Here is a 26,298-nt window from a genome sequence, read left to right on the forward strand (position 1 = left end):
TGTCCATTTTGAGAGTGGGGTGTTGAAGTCTCCCGCTATTATTGTGTGAGGTGCAATGTGTGCTTTGAGCTTTACTAAAGTTTCTTTAATGAATGTGGCTGCCCTTGCATTTGGAGCACAGATATTCAGAATTGAGAGTTCACCATGGAAGATTTTATCTTTGATGTGTATGAAGTGTGCCTCTTTGTCTTTTCTGAAAACTTTGGGTTGGAAGTCGATTTTATTTGATATAAAAATGGCTACTCCAGCTTGTTTCTTCAGACCATTTGCTTGGAAAATTGTTTTCCAGCCCTTTACTCTGAGATAGTGGGTGTCTTTTTCCCTGAGGTTGGTTTCCTGTAAGCCGCAAAATATTGGGTCCTGGTTGTGTAGCCAGTCTGTTAGTTTATGTCTTTTTATTGGGGAATTGAGTCCATTGATATTAAAAGATATTAAGAAAAAGTAACTGTTGCGCCCTGTTATTTTTGTTGTTAGAGTTGGAATTCCTTTCTTGTGGCTGTCTTCTTTTAGGTTTGTTGAAGGATTATTCTCTTCCTTTTTCTAGGGCTTAATTTTTGTCCTTGTGTTGGTGTTTTCCTGTTATTCTTTGAAGGGCTGGATTCATGGAAAGATATTGTGTGAATTTCATTTTGTCATGGAATACTTTGGTTTCTCCATCTATGATAATTGAGAGTTTAGCTGAGAATAGTAGCCTGTGCTGGCATTTGTGTTCTCTTAGTGTCTGTATAATATCTGTCCAGGATCTTCTGGCTTAATACTCTCTGGTGAAAAGTCTGGTGTAATTCTGATAGGTCTGCCTTTATATGTTACTTGACCTTTTCCCCTTACTGGTTTTAATATTCTATCTTTATTTAGTGCATTTGTTGTTCTGATTATTATGTGTTGGGAGGAATTTCTTCTCTGGTCCAGTCTATTTGGAGTTCTGTAGGCTTCTTGTTTGTTCATTGTCATCTCTTTCTTTATGTTAGGGAAGTTTTCTAATATAATGTTGTTGAAGATATTGACTGGCCTTTTAAACTGAAAATCTTCATTCTCATCTATACTCATTATTCTTAGGTTTGGTCTTCTCATTGTGTCCTGGATTACCTGGATGTTTTGAGTTAGGTTCTTTTTTCATTTTGCATTATCTTTGATTGATGTGTCCATGTTTTCTATAGAATCTTCTGCACCTGAGATTCTCTATTCCATCTCTTGGATTATGTTGCAAATGTTCACATCTATTGTTCCTGATATCTTTCATAGGATTTCTAATTCCAGAGTTGTCTCCCTTTGTGATTTCTTTATTGTTTCTACTTCCATTTTTACATCCTGGACAGTTTTCTTCAATTCTTTCACCTGTTTGTTAGTGTTTTCCTGTAACTCTCTACGCGATTTTTTTTTTGTTTCCTCTTTAAGGGCTTCTAGCTCTTTACCTGTGTTTTCCTGTATTTTTTTCTTAAAGTCCTCCATCATCATCATGAGAAGTGACTTCAGATCCATGTCTTGCTTTTCTGATGTATCCAGGACTTGCTATGGTGGGACAGTTTGTTCTGATGATGCTAAGTAATCTTGGTTTCTATTGCTTATGTTCTTATGGTTGTCTCCTACCATATGATTATCTCAAGTGCTTGCTGCCCTCAATATATCTAATTGGAGCCTATCCTTCCTATAATCCTAGTTGATTCAGGATTTCTCAGAGTCCAGCTTTCTCTGTGATCCTTTGATTTTGAGCTCCTGTGAACTTGAGATTCTGGGTCTGTCAGAGTTCTTGGCAGTTAAGCTTCCTCTGGAACCCTGAAGTCCTGGAGTGACCAAGCTCCTGTTATACTAGGATCCTGTTTTCCTAAGATACTGGAAGTGTTACCTTGCCTGGAAGTGGTGTCTCCTCTAAGGACCATGGAGCTGTCTGGTCTGTTTGAAACCAAGGTAAACCAGTACTGATCAGAATGAATCTGAGCCTCTGGTGAGGCAGGGATCCTGTGTTTTTGCTCCTGCTGTCACAGGCTCATCACAATTGCTTTAGAACAGATGTTGTGTTCCACTGATTCTAAGATCACATGGAACATCCTCTGGCGACCATGGGGGTATCTACCAATTCATGCCCAAGGTGACCCAGAGCTGGACCTAGCGGAAGGGACTTGTGCCCCTGGTCAAGCAGGTTTTCTGCTTCCCTGCTGCTAGCTCAGGTCCCACGTGATTAGTTTGTAACCAGTATTGTGTTCCACTCACCAGTGATCCTAAGTTCATGTGGAGAGTCCTCTGGGGACCCTGGGGGTGTCTGCCTATTTGCACCCAAGGTGTGTGTGTGTGTGTGTTTTAAATGGCCACTGTGGGTGTTGCAGTACATGTTCTGTAACCTGAAGGACAAGGTGCAAGAATTCTACATCAAAAGGGTAGTTGGTAAGCTTGGAGAATTTTCCCAAAGTTGGATGGTGCCCCTTATCTTGAAGAAACACTTTGCCGGGCTTCCTCCAGATGATATACTGAATGCCTCTGAGCCTGGCCAGGTCTAAGTAACAGCACCCATTGTCACAGTGTACAGTTGTAACAGTACAGCCCAGTCCAGAAGGAAAAGTATGTGGGTACAGCCAGATCTCCGAGCATGCCAATAAATATTTCCATGTTGTACATGATCCTGAGCTGATCTAAAATACCGAGTTCTCTGTACTTGTAATCAACCACATGGACTTCAAATGTGGATACTGTTTTCAATGCGTTTACCAGTTCATTTTGGTTCAGGATTTTTCTGGTGTTTTGTGCTGGGTGCAAGAATGGTACCTCGAACATTATCAGCCTTGGGTTCCTCTTGAGTAAGGTTCAGCCTATGCAGCACATGCTGGGCAAAGGCTCTAAATAATCCAGTATTCAGCCTATGCAGCACATGCTGGGTGAAGGCTCTAAATAATCCAGTATTCTGACAGCTAGAGATTAGAGGTGTGTTAAAGAACAGCCCATTCTACATGCAGGGCAGCAACAAAAACAGGGCTTCTTTAAAAGACCTCTTTTTGGAATCATAGGTTTTCAAATGTATGTTATCATATTAAGTAAATGCTTTCCAGGTACTGGAGAAGAGGTCACTGAATGCATAAGAGCTGATCTGCCACATCACAAATTAAACCTCTGAACTGAAAGAAATGTTAATGTGATGAGTGATATAGAGATTCAGGAAATCATACAAGTAGTGGTACATGCTAATGTCTGCATCTAATTTCATAAAATGTGTTGATTTTTCAAAAGCAATGTCACATTTAGCATCTTCAATAGGCCTGAAATTGAGCTGAGTGTAGTTTTGTAGCTCAGCAAAGTAAGACTGCAGAGGGCTCTTATGCTGACCTTCAGACACCAGTGCATGACTGTCAAATTTACAGTATTCTCCAGTTTCATCACCCTGAAGAAAATCTTCTTTGAATCTGTCATAGTTTCTCTTGATGTTTTTTAAGTCAAGGTATAGACCAATAGCTCTAAAATATTGAAGATGATAAAAGCAAACCAGACTTGAGTTGCTTGCTTTATCTGGCTGGTAGAATGTTCTTACCTCCTCCAGCTGCTCTTGGGCATATCCAAAGTCAGTTTGTTTTCAGAACATGTCCTGGGCTGACTCTAGTGTATCTGTCCATCGCAAGTTGACATAACTGCAAATGGGGATACTGAATCTGAACTCTTATATGTAGGATTTGTTATAACCCCAGCAGTAGTTTAGATTTTCTAAACATTTCTTATATGGACAGTGGGAATCTTCCCTGCACACAGAAGCAATATGCCTGTTATTGTACAAGAACAGAATGTACTTCTCTGGGAGATGGAGGCTGGAGTAGTCTGTACAGGGCTTTGCCTGGCACATTTTTAGCCTCAGAATGAGCCTCATCTTGGCCAATCTCTGGGACTTCATGAAGCAATATTCCAAAGACAAGCAGCAAAACATAGCAACCTGCAGACCTCTTTAATCCTCAGGATCACCCTGAAGCTGCTAATGCTTTGGATAGCTTAAAACCCTCTAAGTCACCAGTAGGAGTACTAGGTCCTGAATTTCAGGTATCCAAATCCACAGCTCTGCAATGCACTCTGCCAGTTAATAAAACTTGAACATTCATAGAAAAAAGTAACCCTTGGCAGTGGGGAAAATCTAAAGAAGCAGATCAGCCAGTTGGCTTTTGCAAGGGAGGGTACACACCCACTTGCATATGCTGGGTGATGGTTCCCTAAACTGCATGAAAGTACAACTTCAGGAACTAGCAGAAAGTCTTCCTGGAGTCAACTTCTCTGGCAAGACTTGGCAGAGATGAAAGCTTTAGTAGGTTGTGCTACCGGTTATTTTGCACAAAATGGCCAACTGCACTCCACGAATGTATAGCTTGATTGGATTTCCACAGGCCTGCAGCTTGACAAGGGAGGTCTGGCAACAGCAGCTCAGGAACAACCCCTTAATATCTTTTAACATCAATCACTCAATTCTCCAATAAAATGACATAGGCTAACAAACTGGTTATATAAACAGGACCCATCATTTTGCTGCGTATAGGAAATTCACCTCAGTGTCAAAGACAAACACTACCACTGAGTAAAGGGCTAGAAAACAATTTTCCAAGCAAATAGTCCCAAGAAACAAGCAGGAGTAGCCATTGTAATATGGGACAAAATCAATTTTCAACCAAAAGTCATCAAAAAGGATAAGGAATTATATTCACCAAAGGTAAAATCTACCAAGAAGAACACTAAGTTCTGAACATATATGCTCCAAATGCAAGGGCACCCACATTCATAAATGAAACTTTACAAAAGCTAAAAGTACACATACCTAACACAATAATTGTTGGGACTTCAACCCCCCACTGTCAGCAATGGACAAATCAGGGAAACATAAACTAAACTGAGACACAGTGAAACTAACCGAAGTATTGGGTCAAATGGTTTTAAAAGATATCTATGGAAAATTTCATCCTAATTCAAAAGAATCTACCTTTTTCTAAGTACCTCATGGTACCTTCTCCAAAACTGACCATATAATCCATCTCAAAGCAGACCTCAACAGATATAAGAAGATTGAAATAATCCTATGTCTCCGATCAGATCACTACAGATTAAGGCCAGTCTTCAATAACAAGTATAACAATGAAAAGGAAACCTTCAAATGGAACCTGAACAATGCTCTTCTCAATGATAACTTTGTAAAGGAAGAAATAAAGAAAGAATTTTAAAAGTTTAGAATTTAATAAAAATAAAGATACAATATTCCAAAACTTATGGGACATAATGAAAGCAATGCTAAGAGGAAAACTCATAGCTCTGGGTGACTAAAAAACAAAACAAAACAAAACAGAACAGAACAGAATAGAACAGAACAAAACAAGCAAACAAAAACCAAATTAAACCAAAAAGAAAAAAAAAAAAAAACTGAACAGAGCATACACTAGCAGTTTTGCAGGATACCTGAAAGCTCTTGAAAAAAAAAGCAAATACACCCAACAAGAGTAGATGGCTGGAAATAATCAAACTCAGGGCTGAAATCAACTAAGTAGAAACAGAAAGAGCAATTCAAAGAGTCAACAAAACAAGGAGCTGGCTCTTAATGAAAATCGACAAGATAGATAAACTCTTAGCCAGACTAATGAGAGGGAACAGAGACAGTATCCTAATTAACAAAATCAGAAATGAAAAGGAAGATAAAACAATGGAAAAGAAGAAATCAAAAAAAAAATCATAAGATCCTATTACAAAAGCCTATACTCAACAAAACTGGAAAATGTGGATGAAGTGGATAATATTCTAGACAGATACCAGGTACAAAGTTTAACCTGGATCAGATAAAAACTTTAAACAGTCCCATATCCCCTAAAGAAATACAAACCATCATTAATAGTTTCCTAAACAAACAAACACAGGACCAAATGGGTTTAATACAGAGTTCCACCAGACCTTCAAAGAAGACCTAATTCCAGTTCTCCTCAAACTATTCCACAAAATAGAAACAAAAGAACCTCCACCCAACTCATTATATGAAGCCACAATTATTCTGATACCTAAACCACACAAAAACCCAACAAAGAAAGAGAACTTCAGACCAATTTCCCTAATGAATATCGATGCAAAAATACTCAATAAAATTCTCACTAACCGAATCCAAGAACACATCAAAACAATCATCCATCCTGACCAAGTAGGTTTCATTCCAGGGATGCAAGGATGGTTCCATATAGAAATGCATGAATGCAATCCACTATATAAACAAATTCAGAAAAAAAAAACATACTGGTATTTACTTAGATGCTGAGAAAGCATTTGACAAAATTCAACATCCCTTCATGAAAAAAATCTTGGAAAGATCAGGAATTCAACACCTTTATCTAAACATATCAAAATCAATGTACACAAATGATTAACCAAAATCAAACTAAATGGAGAGAAACTTGAAGCAATCCTACTAAATCAGTGAATATACAAGAGTGCACACTCTTTTCCTACCTGATCAATATAGTACTAGAAATCCTAGGCAGAGCAATTAGACAATAAAAGGAGATCAAGGTGATTTAAATTGGAAAGGAAGAAGTCAAAATATCACTATTTACAGATGATATGATAGTATACTTCAGTGACGCCAAAAATTCCACCAGAGAACTCATAAACCTGATAAATAGCTTCAGCACAGTAGCGGGATATAAAATTAACTCAAACAAATCAGTGTCCTTTCCCTAGTCAAAGGATAAATAGGCTGAGAAATTAGGGAAACAACACCCTTCAATATAGTCACAAATAATATTTAAAAAAATATATTGTTGTGACTCTAACTTAACAAGTGAAAGATCTATATGACAAGAACTTCATGTCTCTGAAGAAAGAAACCAAAGAAGATATCAGAACATGGAAAAATCTCCCATGCTCATGGATTGGCAAGATTAATATAGGAAAAATGACTATCTTGCTGAAATCAATCTACCGACTAATTGCAACCCCGATCAAATTTCCAAGTCAATTCTTCATAGAGTTAGAAAGAGCAATTTGCAAATTCATCTGGTATAACCAAAAACCTAGTATATAGAAAACTATTCTCAACAATAAGAGAACTTCTGGTGGAATCACCATTCCTGATCTCAAACTGTACTACAGAGCAGTTGCAATTAAAACTGCACAGTATTTGTACAGTGACAGGCAGGTAGATCAATGCAATAGAATTGAAGGACTAGAAATGAACACACAGATCTATGGTCGCTTGATCTTTGCCAAAGGAGCTAAAACCATCCAGTGGAAAAAAGACAGCATTTTCAACAAATGGTGCTGGTTCAACTGGTTGTTAGCATGTGAAAGAATGCAAATTGATCCATTCTTATCTTCTTGTACAAAGTTCAAGTCTAAGTTAATCAATGACCTCCATGTAAACCAGTTACACAGAAACTAATAGAAGAGAAAGTGGGGGAAAACCTTGAAGACACAGGCACAGCAGAAAGAATTTCCTGAACAGAAAAAATTAGCTTATACTCTAAGATTAATAATTAACAAATGGGATCTCATAAAATTACAAAGCTTCTGTGAGGCAAAGGACACTGTCAATAGGACAAAATGCCAACCAACAGATTGAGAAAAGAACTTTACCAACCCTACATCTGACAGAAGGCTAATATACAATATATACAAAAAACTCAAGAAGTTAGACTCCAGAGATCCAAATGACCCTATTAAAAATGGGGTACAGGCAGGGCGTGGTGGCGCATGCCTTTAATCCCAGCACTTGGGAGGCAGAGGCAGGCGGATTTCTGAGTTCGAGGCCAGCCTGGTCTACAAAGTGAGTGCCAGGACAGCCAGGGCTACACAGAGAAACCCTGTCTCAAAAAAAAAACCAAAAAAAAAATAAATAAATAAAAAAAAATAAATAAAAATGGGGTACAGAGTTAAACAAAGAATTCTCAACTGAGGAATACTGAATGGCTGAAAAGCACCTAAAGAAAGGTCCAACATCCTTAGTCATCAGGGAAATGCAAATCAAAATAACTCTGAGATTCTACCTCATACCAGTCACATGGCTAAGTTGAAAAACTCAGATGCCATCAGATGCTGGTGAGGATGTGGAGAAAGAGGAATGCTCCTCCATTGCTGGTGGAATTGCAAGCTAGTACAACCACTCTGGAAATCAGTTTGGTGGTTACTCAGAAAATTGGATATAGTACTATCTGAGGACCCAATAGTACCCCTCTTGTGCATATACTCAGAAGATGCTCCAACATGTATTAAGGACACATGCTCCACTATGTTTGTAGCATCCTCACTTATAATAGCCAGAAGCAGGAAAGATACCAGATGTCCCTAAACAGAGGAATGGATACAGAAATTGTGCTACATTTACACAATGGAGTATTACCCAGCTTTTAAAAACAGTGAAGTTATGAAATTCGTGGGCAAATGGGTAGAACTAGAAAATATCATTCTAGGTGAGGTAACCCAATCACAAAAGAACACACATGGTATGCACTCACTGATAAGTGAATATGAGCCTACAAACTCCAAGTACCCATGGTACAATTTGCAAAATATATGAAACTCAAGAAGAAGGAAGACCACAGTGTGGAATCTTTGTTCCTTCTTAGAATAAGAAACAAGATACCTATGCAAGGAGTTACTGAGGTAAAATGTGAAGTAGAGCCAGAAGAAAAGGCCATCCAGAGACTGCCCCACCTGGGGATCAATCCTATATACAGTCAGGAAACCCAGACACTATTATGGATGCCAACAAATACTTGCTCACAGGAGTTTGATATTACTCTCTCCTGAGGTGCTTTACCAGTGCTTCACAACTACAGATGTAGATGCTCTCAGTCTACCATTGGACTGAGCACAGGGTCCCCAGTGGAGGAACTAGAGAAAGGACCCAAGGAGCTGAAGGGATTTGTAGCCGCATATGAGGAACAACAGTATGAACTAACCAGTAACCTTAGTGCTCACAGGGACTAAACCACCAATCAAAGATTTCACATGGAGTAACCCATGGCTCCAGCTGCATATGTAGCAGAGAATAGCCTTTTAGGTCATCAATCAGAGGAGAGACTCTTGGTCCTTTGAAGGCCCTTGGTCTATATGTAGCAGAGAATGGCCTTGTAGGTCATCAGTAGGAAGAGATGCCCTTGGTCCTATGAAGACTTGAGAAACTAACCTCAGTTTCTCAATTGTGTAAATGTAGCTCATGTCAAAAACCTTTAAAACACAGGAAGTTGTAGCAACCTAACTGGAATAAGCGGTCCCCGAGTGACATCATTGTAGACTTAAAATGTTTCCTGGGCAAACAAAATCATCATATGTTTTCCTCTCCAGATACTATTTGTATGCTTATATTTTTAGGCAGTAGCCACCACACCTGTCTCCAGAGACCTGTCTTTGTCAAGCATCTCTTGACAGTCTGCTGGAAACTCTGAACACTGGGATCTCAGAAACGACATTGAAATATTCTATGAGTTTTAAGACTTTATCAAGTACATCTTTATTTTTTTCCATTTTTCTACAATACAATTTTTTACATTAGTTTGAAATTTAAAAAAAGATGTGATTTTTGAAAATGTATCAGTATTCACAGATTTATATGTCTTCTTACAAGGTAGAATTTATAAAGAAGATGTGCCTTGATTAAAAAAGAGTCAAATCAGTGTTTAAAAGGTGGTTCATAATTTAGAATGAGGCTGAAAGTTCATTCATGTAGTGCATTGACAATTAACTCTACTCATTCTTCATATTCTTTTCTTTCGTTTCAAAGAATCGGTAAATGAACAAGAGGCACTTTACAGTAAGAACCACAGTGCCTGCAACACAAGCAAGTAGGAAGCCAATCACATCCAGAGAGTGGGACTGGTACCAGGTCAGGTTATGTCCAAGTGGTCTCAGGTGCTTAGCACTTTTGTGTCGCATGACAAACTCAACCCAGAAGACTGCCCTGTCCAGGGGCTTCATAGGCTGGTCATGGTGAATGGTTGACAACCACATAGCATTCTTTTTATAGCTATAAGAGAGAAAGTGGACATCAATTAATGGAATGAATGCATTAAAACTCCTGTTCTTATCCATTGAGCTGCCCTATGACTTGACTTTTACATATTATTGCTGATCTTCATTTTTTTTCACATCCAAACTTAGAAAAGCGGTCCAAATTTAACAGAGAAGTATGCAGGTGCATTTGATTCTATTGCTGAAAATATTATAGATGAACATATTTATGAAAAGAGTGACTTAGAGACCTAAGTCTCCAGCTCAAAATGTCAGATTAATGTAGCACAACAGGTAGGATTTACAGTGGTGTTAACTTATCCTCCTACTCTTTACAAATCACAATAGCAAAATTGTATATTTTTTCTTATTAAAACATCCTCATTTCTTAGTAGGCTATTACAGTCAATTGCAGTTTAGGATTCAACTTATCTGATAAAGGGATAGGAAGTGTAGATGCTCCTTTGAGATGGAGGAGAGGTTAATACAAAAAAGGCATGAAGAATGTGAAGGTAGATGGCAGAATTTAAGTGATGTAATAAGGGAAATTGGAAGAACAGAAAGGCAAGGGGAAGAAGAAGAGGAGGGAAAAGGAGAAAATAACAAGAATTCTGAAAAAATAATTATACTATTAACTATTTATATCTTTCTTCCAATTCTATGCAAAAACATACATATATAGCTTTAATGAACTTTTCTCATCTGAACTGACATTCATCTTTCCAATAGCCAAGGACTTTCTACTAAAAAGTCCCACACCAGATATGAAAGCCTTCTTTTGAAGTGTTTGGACAGGACTATCAAGATCATTCTTGGCCAAGCAGTGTGGAGGATGAAGCAGAAGAGTTACATATTTAGGACCATAGTAAAGAAATATAAAGCATAAGAAGGAATTAGAAAACAAAAAGTAAGAGAGAGAATAATATATGGACTGAATCATACCCTAATATATTTCTGTTCCTATACTTACCATTGCCTTCAGGATAATTCTTATTTGTTTGGCTTTCAGTAAGAAGACACTAAATATACGAATGTGTGAATAAATGAATAATGAATGAATGGATGAATGAACCACATTTTAAAAGGTGATACTCACAAAGGATTTACTATGACTTCCTCCAGTGCAGTGAGCACATCTGACCTTGACATTGTTCTGATATTCAATGTAACAGCTGCTCCTTTGGCCACCATATAGGCAATGTTATCATGCTGTTCTCCAAACAAAGGAATGCCAATCATAGGGATTCCATGATAGATTGCCTCATAGATACTGTTGGTCCCACCGTGAGTTATAAAGGCTTTGGTTTTTGGATGACCTAGAATAAGATGAATTCAGGATAACATTATTTAGCAGTCTTAGACATGAAAAGAGATATGTATATTATGATGAACTGAAGAGATTTTCTTCATGAAGATTGTTATACTCATAATAACCTCACTGAAATATTTCTCTGTCTCAGAGCTAGAAGAATCTAAATTTTCAGGGAACTATTTTGCAGATTTGCATATGACTAGAGACTTGAAATATGAAATACTCATTTCCAGTCAAACAGATGAAATCCATAGTAGATGTGAAAAAAAAAGTGGTAAGTAAAGACCAAATCCATTTCATAACTTGTTATCCTAAATAAATAATCCATGAAGTAAGTGTAACAAATAGGTTTTGAAGTCAAAAGTGATAAGTATAGGAGTCAGAGACACAGTCATGAATTTCGATTTGTTTTCCAGAGTCTTACCAAGGAGGTCATTCTGGGGGAGCCACTTGTACACTCTCGTGTTGGGTCCTAAAGTTGCTGGGGTTTTGCCATCAAATTTCCAAAGAACCTGTTAAATATTAGACAATCTTTATTGGTAGAGCCAAATTGTACATTACAAAGGCTGAACAGAATATATATAGGATTATAAATGTAGAGACATATATATATATGTAACATACATGTAGACACACACACACACACACACACACACACACACACACATATATATATATATATATATATATATATATATATAACAACAATTAATTAAAAGAATATGTTGTGAATTTGAAAGAGACCAAGGAGGCATGCTTATGCGAGTGTTTGGAGGGAGGACTGGAAAGCAAGAAATGATGTAATTATAATTTTCAAAAGAGACCTTATTTTATAATGTATCTTTTTTTAGTGGAGAGGAAACAGATCTGAACATAGGATAGATGAGGAAGTCACAAGAGGTGAGCAATGAGATCTCTTAAAAGACTGAGCAAAGACTGTACCAGCAGTTTCTGCTTGTATTTTTGCCCTCAATCATGTTGAACACAATCATCACTTTCCACAAAGAGATATGTAGGTAAATGAGATAGTAAGTGATACATGGAAATATTAATACATTGCCATGGCAGCATAATTCAACTGCAAGGAATATTGGCAAATTACTAATCACTTATATTATATAAATTATTTTGAAAACTCTAATATACCAGTTTTAATATTATAATAAAATACATTTTAAATAGTTTAGAGTTTTTGTTTATTCATTTGTGCTATGTTATTTACAGTAAATTTCAATTTTCCTTGTCTTTGATTGTGTATTCTTCATTGTTTGCCATCCAGAATTATCTCTGCCCAGGAGTTCTTGGAAATAATGATCAATGTATTGACCAATAGAAATATGAAATCATCTGACCCATCTGGAAGAACCTTTGCATATTGTAGTGTTGCAACAGTTCAGGAATAGAGTCATGTGAGTAAAATCTTAGTCCACTGAGAATACTCCAAGAAAACAGGTCAAGAGTGTTGTTATTCTTGTTTCTTCAAAACACAAGACTTCTCTTGGTATGTGTCTATGTCATTTTCCCATTTATGCCAGATAGGAGTTGATTCTATATGTTATTACTTTGACTTGTCCTTGTGATTGTATACAGCTTGAAATCCTTTGACCTTTACTCATGTGACATTTCTTAAGCCTCAGAATAAGCCTTGTTTGATGCTGTGAATAAAGTTGGCTATTTCATGAGATTTTAGTCTGCCTCACTTATCAGCTGCATTCTCTCAAGTCTCTCTGTCTCTGGAGTTGTGACAATTGGCAATGAAGGGGGACTTAAAGTTGACTTTGCAATAGAACAATGGAGACCCTCACGGAGAGAGTTGAATGAGAAAAAGCAGGTAGAATACAGAAAAAGCTATACCTTATGCAAGCTTGTGCATCCAGCCAGGGCTATATAGAGAAACCCTGTATTGAAAAAACAAAACAAAACAAAACAAAAAAAAAAAAAAGAGGAGCACATATATTAAAGTCACAACTATTAGGTTGCTTGCAGTTATAATGCCTAGTTAACAGAAGATGATACTTTAGATGAAGAAGTAAGGGACTGCATCTAAATGAATATGGAAAAAGCACATAAACATGGAAAAATATTCCCTTTCAATCAGTGGTCATGTGGGCATTGAGTTATACTGTTAACAAAAAACTTTACAAAGATGAGGAGGTTAATAATCACCAGGAAGTAATTCCCAAGGCCTTGTATGAACATCAACAGAATGATGATGCCTTAAAATTGGTTAAAAAAAAAAGATGAAAAGAAGAATTCCCAGTGAAGGCAAAATGGAAAGCAAAATCAGCACCACTGACAACTATGTAGGTGATCTAATCTTGAGTTCTTCCCCTGTTTAATGAAGATTTAAGAGAGCCTACAAAAAAGCTAATATTACAACCAAGGCAAGCTAGGCTAATGTAAGGAAAAGAAATTCATTCATCAATTCCTTACTGGACTTATTAGTTGTGCTCTGTGTTTCTTGTAAAGTTTCAAGAAAAACAAGATGTATATTAGGAATTAAACATGTACATCATGAAAGATTTTAAGAAGACCTGTGCTTCCTATAGACCTACTACTTTATATAGTTATGAATATCTTTTTGGTTGGAGCAATAATGCACTATGTTTGCCATATGGTTTGATGTAATTGCTAAAATTGTTCTTAGCCCTTTCCAATTTCCTTATTGGCAAATGTGGCTTGAAAATAAAGCCCATAAAAAGTTGGGTCTCTAGAGACACAAGCTCCGCTGGTACTGGTTAGTTCATATTGTTGTTCCAACTATAGGGTTGCAAACCACTTTAGCTCCTTGGGTACTTTCTCTAGCTCCTCCATTGTGGGCCCTGTGTTCCATTCAATAGCTGACTGTGAGCATCCACTCCCATATTTGCTAGGTCCCGGCATAGCCTCACAAGAGACAGCTATATTAGGATTCTTTCAGCAAAATCTTGCTAGTGTATGCAATGGTGTCAGCGTTTTGAGGCTGATTATGGGATGGATCTCCAGGTGAGCTTGTGTCTCTTGCTGCAGAAGTATCAGAAGATGGCCTAGTCTGCCATCATTGGAAAGAGAGGCCCCTTGGTCTTGCAAACTTTATATGCCTCAGTACAGGGGAACACCAGGGCCAAAAACTGGGAGTGGGTAGGTAGGGGAGTGGGGGGAGGAGGGTAAGGGGAACTTTTGGGATAGAATTTGAAATGTAAATGAAGAAAATACCTAATTTAAAAAAAAAAAAGAAATGCCGACAGGGATTTGTATCAGCAGATTATCAGTTGCATGATATACATCCTTCAGTTCTTCCACATTAGAAATGTTGTTAAGGCTTCCTGCATGAATACTGATATGGAATCAGACTTAGGATCTAGTAATATGTAAAATATATGATTCCTCTGAGCCTTATGCTGATTTCAGAGGGAGACTCAGAGATACTATTGAAAAACAAGTAAAGAAGGAGCAAATTCAAGACTTCTTAAAAATTGTCACTTTTGATAATGACAATGAAGACTGCTGAGAATTAAACCTCAAAGAGAGATAAAAACTGTTATGGTCTTTCTGAAGTTATGTAGAAACGTAGGGACATACAAATCTAGAGCAAAAGTACCTGTTTTAGGAAGTTTGTTCTACAAAAAAAGAAATGATGTTGGTCAAGTGGTCACTTTAAGAAGCAAATTGTCCTTATCATAGTTCAATGCTCAGAATGCAGCTGTAGCAACAGGTCCCTCCATGTGTACTCTTTGGTTGGTGGTTTAGTCCCTGGAAGCTCTGGGTGGCCTGGTTGGTTGATATTATGGTTCTTCCTATGGAATTTCAAACCTCTTCAGCTTCTTCAGTCCTTCCCCTATCTTCTCCCTTCAGGTCCCTGTGCTCAGTCTGAGGGTTGGCTGCCAGTATCCACATCTGTATTGGTTAGGCTCTAACAGAGCCTCTTAGGAGAGAGCCATATCAGGCTCCTGTCAGGAAGCATTTCTTGGCATCAGCAATAGTATCTGAATCTGGTGCCTACATATTGGATGGATCCCCCCTCATGGGGCAGTCCTGGATAGCCTTTCCTTCAATCTGTTCCACTCTTAGTGTTGATTGTTTTTAAATTGTCCTTTTTATGGGTACTAACAGGTGTTCTAGTTACTAGTTGCCCCTGATATTACTCAGCATCTGATCTTTGTGAATTTTCAGATATAATAATTGTTGTAGAAAGTATCCTCACAAAAGATTAATAATAACATTATGTTTTCTGAATTTCTAAATTGCAGTTCTGTCTAATCTTGATAGAGCTCATAGTTCACAACTCTATCAGTGTTCATTTACTTTTACAATATGCCGTTAAGGTGATCACTATTTAATAATTATAAAAGAAACATCAGTTCCAGAATCAATTAATCTGATAAAAGTTCCTCTTATATTTAAATCCATTAATTATGTATTGTTTTCCTTTATTAGTGTGCTTAAACTTACAGTCTTATTTGTACTACTGAATCCTCCCTCATGAAGCACATTTTCTACATGATGTGACTATATAGGCAATAATGATAATGTATAAATTTACCTATGGCTTTTAAATACCAATTAGTAGGTATGGTGATCAGAACCACAATTTCTCTTATATAACTTGCATCAGTGACTACTGTAATAATCCGATTTCTTTCATAGATAAACGACTGTTTATCCATGGGAGGGCTGGCCCTTGATCCTTTGGAGGTTTGGTGTCCCAGAATAGGGGGATGCTGGAGGGGTAGGTACTGAGAGGGAGTATGTGGGATGGGGGTGGGGGCTTGTGGATGGTTAACTGGGAATTGGGATATCATTTGAGATGTAAATGAATGGAATGAGTAATTTAAAAAACACCAAAGGGAAGGAGGGATGGGATAGTGCTTTTCAGAGGAGAAAACAGAGAAGAGAAATAACATATGAAATATATATAAATAAAATAGCTAATAAAAGTAAATAAAAACACTCAACAAATTTCAAAAATATTAGGGAATATTAATTGCCTACACACTATTTTGAAAATGCCTAATTTTGGACTAACCTACTATATAAACTCTGAAAGGAGAATTGGAGTTGGATATCCCTTGATTTTATATTGAGGGTCAAAAGTATTACAGCTATTTGAATCCAAACTAAAAGAGGCATTTGTTTATATTGTGGATCCTTTGCTGCCTTTACACTTACTTTCTCCACTAAGTTGTCTCCTATACATACTAAAGCCCAAAAAAATAGACCTCTGGAATGGATCCATTTATACCACAAGGGCCATAAAATACTAACTACTTTTCTTTCTCTTCTTGCTCAATTAATAAATCAGGGGAAGATTTAATGTCAACAATTACATGGATATATTCCTTGATATATTATCTTACACCTAAATGACATCAGTTTTAAAGAGAGTTACAGAACTCTATGGAGTTTTCAAGATTCAAACACAGATTGCTATAGTAGAATAGGAAACTTTAAATTTCCTCTTCTCATCCTACCATGCTCCCATTACTCCAGGATCTATAACAACTGATTCAAACCACCATTCATCCTGTGTTTATTACTCACACTGTGTACACTCTAACCTCCATGTTTCTATTGCAGAACAAAATAAACAAGATGATGCATTGAGCAGTCATATTTTTGCTTTTCTGCAATATGAACATCACCACCTATACAATAATGCTGTTGGGGTTCATGTACAATACCACATCCCACTTAGATAAGTGAGACAGATTGTACAAGAATGTTCTACTTGTTCTCCTGTAAATATCATATTTATATAGCTACAGTTAACACATGAGGTAAAAATCATTAGATAATTATGGACAGTAGATGTAATTTACTATGCTCTTCTGTCTTGGATACCGAACCTGCATGTGTGCATTGATATATATTCTAATTTTAGGGGGTTCTACTTCTATACTCAGGGAATGTTTCTGCAATGTAGTCTTCTTATCCAAACTTTTGATAGTATGGGCGTGCCTACTTCAATAAAATATAGGAGAAAACAATAAAACCTTCTGCAAAGGATAGAATAAAAATCATATTGGAAGCTTCTTTATAATCATCATGGTCAGTGCATAATTGAAAGAACACATGGAATGTTAAAAATAAAAATAAATTAAAAATCTCAAAACTAGTGGAATATCCTTGTACTTTCCTCATTTACTCTTATTTTTAAATTTACCTGAAGGTGATACATGTTCAGGAACTCAAAACTATTTCTATACAGAACATTCTGAATTGCCTTTAGACAGGCCTATGTGATTTCAACAATTTAAACCTTGATAACCCGGCTGGCTCACGAAATTTTGCACAGAATATGCAGATGTTTTCAATAAAACACTGGTTTCCTCTCAGGTTCCTCTAGCCCTGAGGGGTGAATGAGAGATGTGGAGAGTAAGAAGATTGTGGCAGACATCATGAAGATAGCAAGGGGATTTTTGACTATAGCATCAGAATTCAAGTCAGTCTACTTTGGGCCAATTAAAGACCCTATGCACCAAGGAAGAAGTTAATTGATGCCATTTGTCACCTGAGAATCTCTTTCTGGTGACTGCATCTGTTTTCACCTGTGATCCTTTGTATACTCAAGCATCCAAAGACAAGTAAATTTGAACATATATTAAATCAAAATGACTCTGGATACTCTGTGTTCAAAAAAAAATTAAAAAGGAGGAGATATGAGAAAGGGGTCCACAATAGAGACGATTTTTGAGTGCTTGTGAAAATACTCTAAGAAAACTGGACAAGGGTATTTGACCTCAGTTTCTTCAAAGAGATTACTTTTGGAATGTGATTTGGCCCCCTTCTCAGATCTAGCAGATAGGAGCAGGTCTACCTCAGGTTAATCACTTTTACTTACTATTGTTATCCAGGAATGTTTAAACTCTCCTTTGTGTTTCTCATTGGAAATGCAGGTTTATGTCATACATAGCACATCTTTATGACTGGATGCAACCAGAACTCCTGTGTTATGTATTATTATGACCTTTCTTAACCCTCAGACTGTAAGGATTTGATTCTCTGTATAAAGTTGGCTATTGCATATGTCTTTAATTTCCCACGTCATCTGGAGTGGTGACAAGGTGGGATTTAAACACAGATATTACATCTGCTGTACCAACTTCACCCAAGTAGACACTTGTCCTTTGTAGAGCAATTGCTGTGGACCACTGATTCAAAACATGTCAGCATCTTCTGTACACTGGACTTTTTCCTCATCTCCAAATGATCACTATGACCACACAGTTAGATTGACATCTTTTATCATTTCTTTAAGAATTTCATATAATATTCTTTTTTCTTATTAATTCCACCAAACCCCAATCTTCCATGAATCACCCCCTTCCCTATACATCCTACTTCTGGCTTAAAAATAATCTACCTTCTTACCTCAGATTTCTGAGGCAGGATGATTTCTGGCTGTTGAAGCCACTAGCCTGAGCTGCAGTGTGAGATCGTATCAAGTCACAGGCTCAGGAAATTAGCTCCACTAGAGTTTGTGTTACATACTCCTATAAATTGCCATGGTATTAAGAACGTTCCATGTATTAATTTGACCTGGGCAGTGTTAACTGTGTGTTTTTAATCATCAAAACCAAAAATAAAACAAAAAAACAAAACATAAGAAGCCAGTTATCCTCTCCAAATATTCTTGCATGTGTGGTCTTCCAGTAGGGAATGCTTGGCTTAGATTTGGTCTGCTTTTTGATTGCACAAGTTTTATACATGTTTTAGATTCACATGAATCTAAAATCCATACAACTATTATCTTTTCGTGTGAAATCAAGAAGAATTTGCTGTGTCTACACACCCTTGACAGTAATGTCATCATAATGCGAGGACTTCAGAATGTACCCACAGAGATCACAACATTGATATCCAAGGTACTTGCAGTCAAAAATACCTTCTTTAATATTGTAGAATCTCTTTTGTGTTTCTGTTTATAATTTGGCTAAGCTAAATTAGAGCTTACCCAAACCTTTAGGTTTCACATAGTCAATTCTAGAATCAGACCTTCCAAGGACTTTTATGGAAGCAGTATACATTCTCCTACCATGGGCACTTTACCTCACCTTTTGTGGAATCTGGGCAAGGGCCCATGCAATTGTGTTGGCTTTTTCTTCTGTCATGTTACTAAACATTGACCCAAGAGAAAAGACCACTACACCATGGTCTCCAGAGCTCTGGACATATTCTTCCATATCCTGTGAATAAAGAACTTGTTTTATCACACAATAGCAATTGTAGAGAAGTCTCTCATGAAAATTTTACAAAACAAAACAAAACAAAAACCTAGGGGAAAAAAATTGAAGTATTATGAGTTTTTAGAATAGTGGTATTAAAAGAAACAGAAGACAGAGCTGGCACAGCCTACCACAGGCAGCAGTATGAAGTACACTCACATATGTGCAACAAACCTGCTCAACATTTTCCTCTGGCAAAATGAAAGCTAAGAAATGCAAGTATTGTGAGTGAAATATTTGTAAAATTGTAGCTCCATTTTATCTTTCATCCTGCAGAATTTATAAAGTTTGCTTGCTGTTTAATTTGCTACTACTATGGTTAGTTTAGTATTATTAGCTAGTGTTTACTGAAATATTATCAATGTTGTGGTATGTACATATGTGATAAGTTAATGCATTCTTCCTCCTATGATAAATAAAATGTTTGGTTCTTAATAAAATAATCATAACCACGAGAAAAATATATACTGTGTGACGATTTTCTGATATTGTGTATAAATGAGAGTATTTTCTTAATGTCTCCAAATTCCCTGCCTTTGTTTTAGCCAATAAAGGCCATGATAAAATCAGATGTTCTACTCCATTAACTTTAAGATATTATGTTTGAGACTGTCTCTCATTGAACATGAATCTCACCATTTTATCAAGTTACTATACTCAGTATTAACTTGTGTTCAGCTCCTACATGCTATGCTAGAACACTAAGCTTTTTTTTTTTAATTTTTTTAATGTTTTTTTTATTAAGTATTTTCCTCAATTACATTTCCAATGCTATCCCAAAAGTTCCCCATATTCTCCCCCCCCCCCCACTTCCCTACCCACCCATTCCCACTATTTGGCCCTGGCATTCCCCTGTACTGGGGCAAATAAAGTTTGCATGTCCAATGGGCCTTTCTTTCCAGTGATGGCCTACTAGGCCATCTTTTGATACATATGCAGCTAGAGACAAGAGCTCCGGGGTACTGGTTAGTTCATCATGTTGTTCCAACAATAGGGTTGCAGATCCCTTTAGCTCCTTGGGTACTTTCTCTAGCTCCTCCATTGGGAGCCCTGTGATCCATCCAATAGCTGACTGTGAGCATCCACTTCTGTGTTTGCTAGGCCCTGGCCTAGTCTCACAAGAGACAGCTATATCAGGGTCCTACTCAGCTCTTAAAAAGAATGAATTTATGATATTCCTAGGCAAATGGATGGACCTGAAGGGCATCATCCTGAGTGAGGTAACACAATCACAAAATTATTCAAATGATATATACTCACTGATAAGTGGATATTAGCCCAGAAACTTAGTATACGAGATATAAGATACAATTTGCAAAACACATGAAACTCAAGAAGAATGAAGACCAAAGTGTGGACACTTTGCCCCTTCTTAGAATTGGAAACAATCACCCATGGAAGGAGTTACAGAGACAAAGTTTGGAGCTGAGACATAAGAATGGACCATCTAGAGACTGCCATATCCAGGGATCTATCCCATAATTAGCCTCCAAATGATGACACCATTGCAAACACTGAACTTTTTATGTGGGCACTGGCATTCAAACTCACATCCTCATGGTTGCTTGGTAAAAACGTTACCCAATGGTGAATCATTCTAGTACCGTCACTACATGACTAAACTCACTGATATGAATTTTTTCATGTCTGCCATATACTTTCCTCAGTTTGTAGAGCTTCTACTTACCAGGAATCTTAATTTCACTTCCCACATATCTCTATCATTGGGAGAAACATGTGAGGAAAGATGTACAATCATTTCACCAGAAATGATATGAAATGAAAAAGAGATAAAAAATATATATTTACCTTAGGCAAGGGTTTAGCAGGTTTGCAGTGGAGTCCTCCAACATAGTCAACATTTGGTAAGGTTGGGTGAGGAAACTCCAAATCCCAGTTGGATCTAATGAGCCACAATTCTGCTTTGCCCATTGTCTCAGCTAAGGAGGTGGGCCTTCCTAGTTGGAGAAGATAAGAAAATGAGACAGAGAAAAGTTGACAGGACTGTCTGCTGAGTATAAAATATATTTCCTTAAAGACGTTGGAAGAATTTGTATTTGATATAGAACATGTGCATTTAAAATGTAATATGTTTATATGTAATATAACATATTGATAATTGATTTGTTGGTCATATAGTTACCTGTTAATTTGAGTTTACTTTTAAAGGGTTTTTTTTTTTTTTTTTTTTTTTTTTTGGTTTTGGTTTTGGTTTTGGTTACTTGAAACAGGGTTCCTCTGTGTAACCCTGGCTGTCCTGGAACTCACTCTGTAGACCAGGCTGGCCTTGAACTCAGAAATCTGCCTTTCCCTGCCTCTCAAGTGCTGGGATTAAGGCATGTGCCACCACTGCCTGGCTTTGTGTTTACTTTTAAAGCATTACGTAAGACTCATTTCATGTTTCCTCAGTAATATAAAACCATAATTAATGACAGAAACAACTCACTAAGTATATATAAAGAAGCTCGCAATTTTTCCTCTCCAAATCTTCAAATAAAACAAAACCAAACTATGTAAATATAAACACACATTCCATGACCAAAACTGTCAAATGCTGTGTATCCTCCTCAGAATTCTCAGGGTCATGATAGTTTTTAGCTAGTTTTTATTCCTTTCATGGAGCTCTAAGTTTTATGAATGACTGAATATAGCCAGGAGTGGTGGAGCACGCCTTTAATCCCAGCACTCGTGAGGCAGAGGCAGGCATATTTCTGAGTTTCAGACCAACTTGGTCTACAAAGTGAGTTTTAGGACAGCCAGGACTATACAGAGAAACCCTGTCTCGAAAAGCAAAAAAAAAAAAAAAAAAAAAAAAAAGTTGTTAATGCTTCTAGTATTTTTTCATATTGAGATATTTAATAATACTTACACTATAAAGCAATCTCAACACATTCAGAATTATGAGAAGAGGAATTTGTGGCTAGTCTTTTATGAGAAGAGGAATTTGTGGCTAGTCTTATCTGTGGTATACTTTTAAGAGAAAAAAATAAGTGAATTCAGAAAATATAGCATGTCTGTCCGTGCCCCTGTAAAATTTAGGCATTTGCAATTGAATTTAGGAAAGGACCCAATAAGGAAACGTGGGACTGGTAGAAATATTGGTTCCATTTTTTTTTTTTTTTGGTGGGGTTTTTCTTGACAGGGTTTCTCTGTGTTGCCCTGGCTATCCTGGAACTCACTCTGTAGACCAGGCTGGCCTCTAAATCAGATATTTGCCTGCCTCTGCCTCCCAAGTGCTGGGATTAAAGGTGTGGGCCATGGCTTCTGGCTCTGTTCCACTTTTAAGCTTCAGAAATAATGTAATAGTTTTCAAGATGGGGGGATTTTATAGTGACATACAAAGAAAATATTTTATGTTTTATCTTTTCATTTATAGGTATTTGTGTCTTCATGAGTATATGTTAAGTTTATGCCAGTGCCTGTGCATATGATAAAGGGCAGCAGTCCCCTTGAAGCTGAAGTTACAGGCAGTTTTCAGCCACTGTACATGAGTGGTCCCAGGAAGAAAGCTCTGGCACTAAAATTGTACAGAAACAATCTTAAATCTTTGGCCATGTTTTCTGACCCCACATTTTCATTTTAAATAAATACACTGGCCTAGGCAAGAGAAAATAGCTTCTTCAATGTTACATAATTATAACAATATATGCCAATGTTGAATCTCCATTAATCAAGATCAATTGGTAACTGCTTAGTGACTTATTAAAATAGAGGAAAACGTTTCAGTAAATGGGTAAAGAATCACTAAGGGACTGTCTACTTTCATCTCTATGTAATTGCATAGCTAACCAAAATGTCTTCTATCAGGACTGATACTGATACTGATACCTTCTCCTATTTGATCAAATATATGACCTTTTACAAGAGCTTGTGAATTTGATAGTTTATATCATTATACATTTGATCACTTATAAAAGACTCTTGCACTTTCTATTTCATGGACATAAAGATTTACACACTTGTGAAACTTAGGTATTCAAGCAACTGAGAAAAAAAATGTAACTTACCCAAATATTCACTGTAAAGTGAATCCCATTTCTTATCATTAGGCACGTGGAACCAAAAGTCAAAATAAAGCATGCATATCATATTTTTTACCCTCTCTATGAATGTCATTTGGCCACCTAATCCTGACAGAATTACAGGCACATAAAAGGGAGGGAGTAGAAATCCTCCACTGGATTTTTCAATTTTGTAGCCTCCAGTGAAGCGAATACTATACAGAAAAGGTATGTGGAGCAATTCAGCGATCAGCTCTCCACCATAAGCAGTCGGATCTGACAAAAGGACATCAAACTTGGATTCCTGTAGCTTTGTCATGAGCTCTCTGTTTGAAACAACATCTTTACAAATACTTAGATAATAACCAGATAATTCATCAAACATATTTTCCAGAAAAGGAGAATATGACAAACATGTATCTCTTGGCAACTCATAAGTCCACAAATTCAAAATCTTTATGAAAAATTTTTCCAGATCATCTTTACTGACAGATGTAGGAAAAGTTTCAAACTTAAGACCAGGTGATGTTTTGGGATCAAGAACATAGTAAGCTGAAGGTCTCAGAACAGTGACTTCATGGCCCCTCTGTACCAGTTCATCCAGTATTATTTTTATGTTCATCCAATGACTGAAGTCCATCGGCCACACCAACACTTTCCCACATTTCACAGATCTGAAGCAGCAACTTATCTGTAGCAGCAGCAGAGCAGAAATCCACTTTACAGGCATCCTGAAAATCAAAATCTTTCTCTTCACAGTCCATTTGCTTCTGTCACTGCTTGACATTTTATCCAAGAAGGTTCAGCCCAGGGGTTAAACTATAACTTGCATTTCCCAGAACTGATAATTAAATGACCAGTACTATAGTGATGGGAAAAGAATTGAAGAATGATTTCAATTATTTCCTGTTTCCATGAGAGTGATTCATGTCTCTTATGGTGGCATGTTTTCAAATAGCCAAGAAATAATGATTTCATATTCAATTATTAATGGTACATAGATAATAGAATATTCTAAGCTGCCTCACAAAATTAGTGACATCATAATATGGCTGGTCTTTGAATTCTCCTCTATATGACCTTGAAAGCTTATTAATTTACATAGTTGAATGTCATGATGATTCTTCTCCTTCCTTTAATGTGACCAATTATTCTGACTCAATCATGGACTGTTCCAATAATCAATCCAATATTAGAAATAACAGACTTCATTTAAAAGGCTGCTTCTACACAGTTTTGTAGACATGTTTGAAAGTTAGCTACAGTTCTCTATGATGATATGTTAACAATAGATGGGGACAAGATATAGCAAATATTAGGTTAGGTTAGCTACTAAAGGTCGTGCTTCATTTCAATATATATCTGTCACGCCATTAACTTATAATGCAACCATTAATAGGGGAAAGATTAAGGCTCATTTGTAGGGAGTGTGGAAAAATACAGATATTTCACATATTATAGAGAAATTAAAGATAGAAATTTCAGATATTAACAGAAGCCCTTTGGTAATTAGAACACTGAAAAATTAGCCAGCGATTTAAAAAATAATCTAAGTGCATTAAATCCCTTAGATTGGGTTCAGTATATAATCTTGCTTGCTATTATAATTGACATTATTTTATTAGTAATCATTGTGTTTCCACTTATCTTTAGAGTTCTTCTGAGATTGAGGTGGGACATTCTAAAACTTCATCTAAAAAATTATACATAGGGGGAAATGCCACACCCACTCCAGTGAAGACTGCATGGCAGCCCCCAAAACTTTGATGCAGTCCCAAGGCGAAAATTTCATAGAAACATAGTGTCCTAGAGCCTTGGCATCCTGTAACACGAATGCTTCAATTTGTCCCTGCATTAGCTGGTGAATGGATCTGTGTGCTTTCTTTCAGTATTGTTTTATTATAGGTACCTCTGAGAAATAATGTGTCAAATACCAAAGCTAGACTGAACTTTGCTTCCTGGCCTTCACCAATGTCCTAGGAGCCCTGGAGTCAACCCTGGGCTGGAATTTCATAAGACTGTTCCTCATTCAGATGAAATGTTCCAGTGTTGACAGTAAACAGGAATCTCACAGTTTTCCAGATAGGAGTTAGTAATCTCAGGGCTAGTTGAAAATAGTAAACTAGGAATCCTCCCTACAGTCAGGTATGGTAGACTACATTGCATATCAAACGAACATTGGTGAGTTCTTCAGACAAAAGGATATTCCATACAGACCCTTACTCCCATATGCAAGAATTTACAATAACCTAGGAAGAAGGAGGGTTGTGCTTTTAGGAGGAACTACATTATTGCTTTATTCATGAAAATGTCAGGAAGAGCAGAATCACCCTGGTACAAGCTTTTACAAGGCTCAGAGGAATAGAATAAATTGTGACTAAGGTGTGAAATCCTCACCTGGCTCCTGTCAATAGCAGATTTTAGAAGGGGCTGATCTTATCTTAATTGTAAATACTGCCTGGTTCCTGTCAGACTTTTTGTATACATTTTTTATTTTTACATTTTATCTGTTTTGTGTCAGATAACTTCAATGCACCTTGGCTGATGTGTCACCTAACTTCTTAGTTTTCTTCTGTAATATAAATCTGATGCTCACTTTAAAACATTACATTCAGATCAAGACTCCCTTATGTTCATGTCTATTTGTCATCCCACCTACTCCTTGTCCACCTGATTACTGAAATCCTGGTTCCCTGCGAGTTGATAAACCAACTGAGTCCAGTCCACAGCACATATTGAATGAAAAATGTTTGAATATGTGTTGATTCATATAGTCATGAAATCCAATTCTGCAATATAAGTGTATGACAAGTATTTTGTGGTATACTTGCAGTAAACCATAAAC

The 26,298-nt window shown here is 36.9% G+C and overlaps 1 protein-coding gene and 1 pseudogene across 1 annotated transcript; both read right to left on the minus strand.

Moving 5' to 3' along the window:
* Positions 1 to 2,261: 2,261 nt before the first annotated feature.
* LOC110288079 (EGF domain-specific O-linked N-acetylglucosamine transferase pseudogene) lies at positions 2,262 to 9,398 on the minus strand (annotated as a pseudogene).
* Positions 9,399 to 9,414: 16 nt separating this feature from the next.
* Positions 9,415 to 24,225, minus strand: LOC110288078 (UDP-glucuronosyltransferase 2B17-like). The gene is made up of 6 exons (XM_085836820.1): positions 23,460 to 24,225; positions 21,262 to 21,410; positions 19,282 to 19,413; positions 11,673 to 11,760; positions 11,033 to 11,252; positions 9,415 to 9,952 (listed from the first exon to the last, which is right to left on the minus strand). Exons 1-6 carry the CDS (start codon positions 24,181 to 24,183, stop codon positions 9,673 to 9,675), a joined length of 1,593 nt encoding a protein of 530 aa, XP_085692946.1. The 5' UTR covers positions 24,184 to 24,225; the 3' UTR covers positions 9,415 to 9,672.
* Positions 24,226 to 26,298: the final 2,073 nt, after the last annotated feature.

This window comes from Mus caroli, unplaced genomic scaffold, assembly GCF_978045245.1.
Source record: "Mus caroli unplaced genomic scaffold, Mus_caroli_1 scaffold_4, whole genome shotgun sequence".
NCBI lineage: Eukaryota > Metazoa > Chordata > Mammalia > Rodentia > Muridae > Mus > Mus caroli.

Coding starts and splice junctions, on each gene's coding strand:
- LOC110288078 (XM_085836820.1), bottom strand. CDS start 24,183: ATGCCTGTAAAGTGGATTTCTGCTCTGCTGCTGCTACAGATAAGTTGC. Junction 11,253..11,672: donor CCCCCAGAATGACCTCCTTG/GTAAGACTCTGG, acceptor ATCTTATTCTAG/GTCATCCAAAAACCAAAGCC. Junction 9,953..11,032: donor GAAGTCATAGTAAATCCTTT/GTGAGTATCACC, acceptor TCTCTCTTATAG/CTATAAAAAGAATGCTATGT.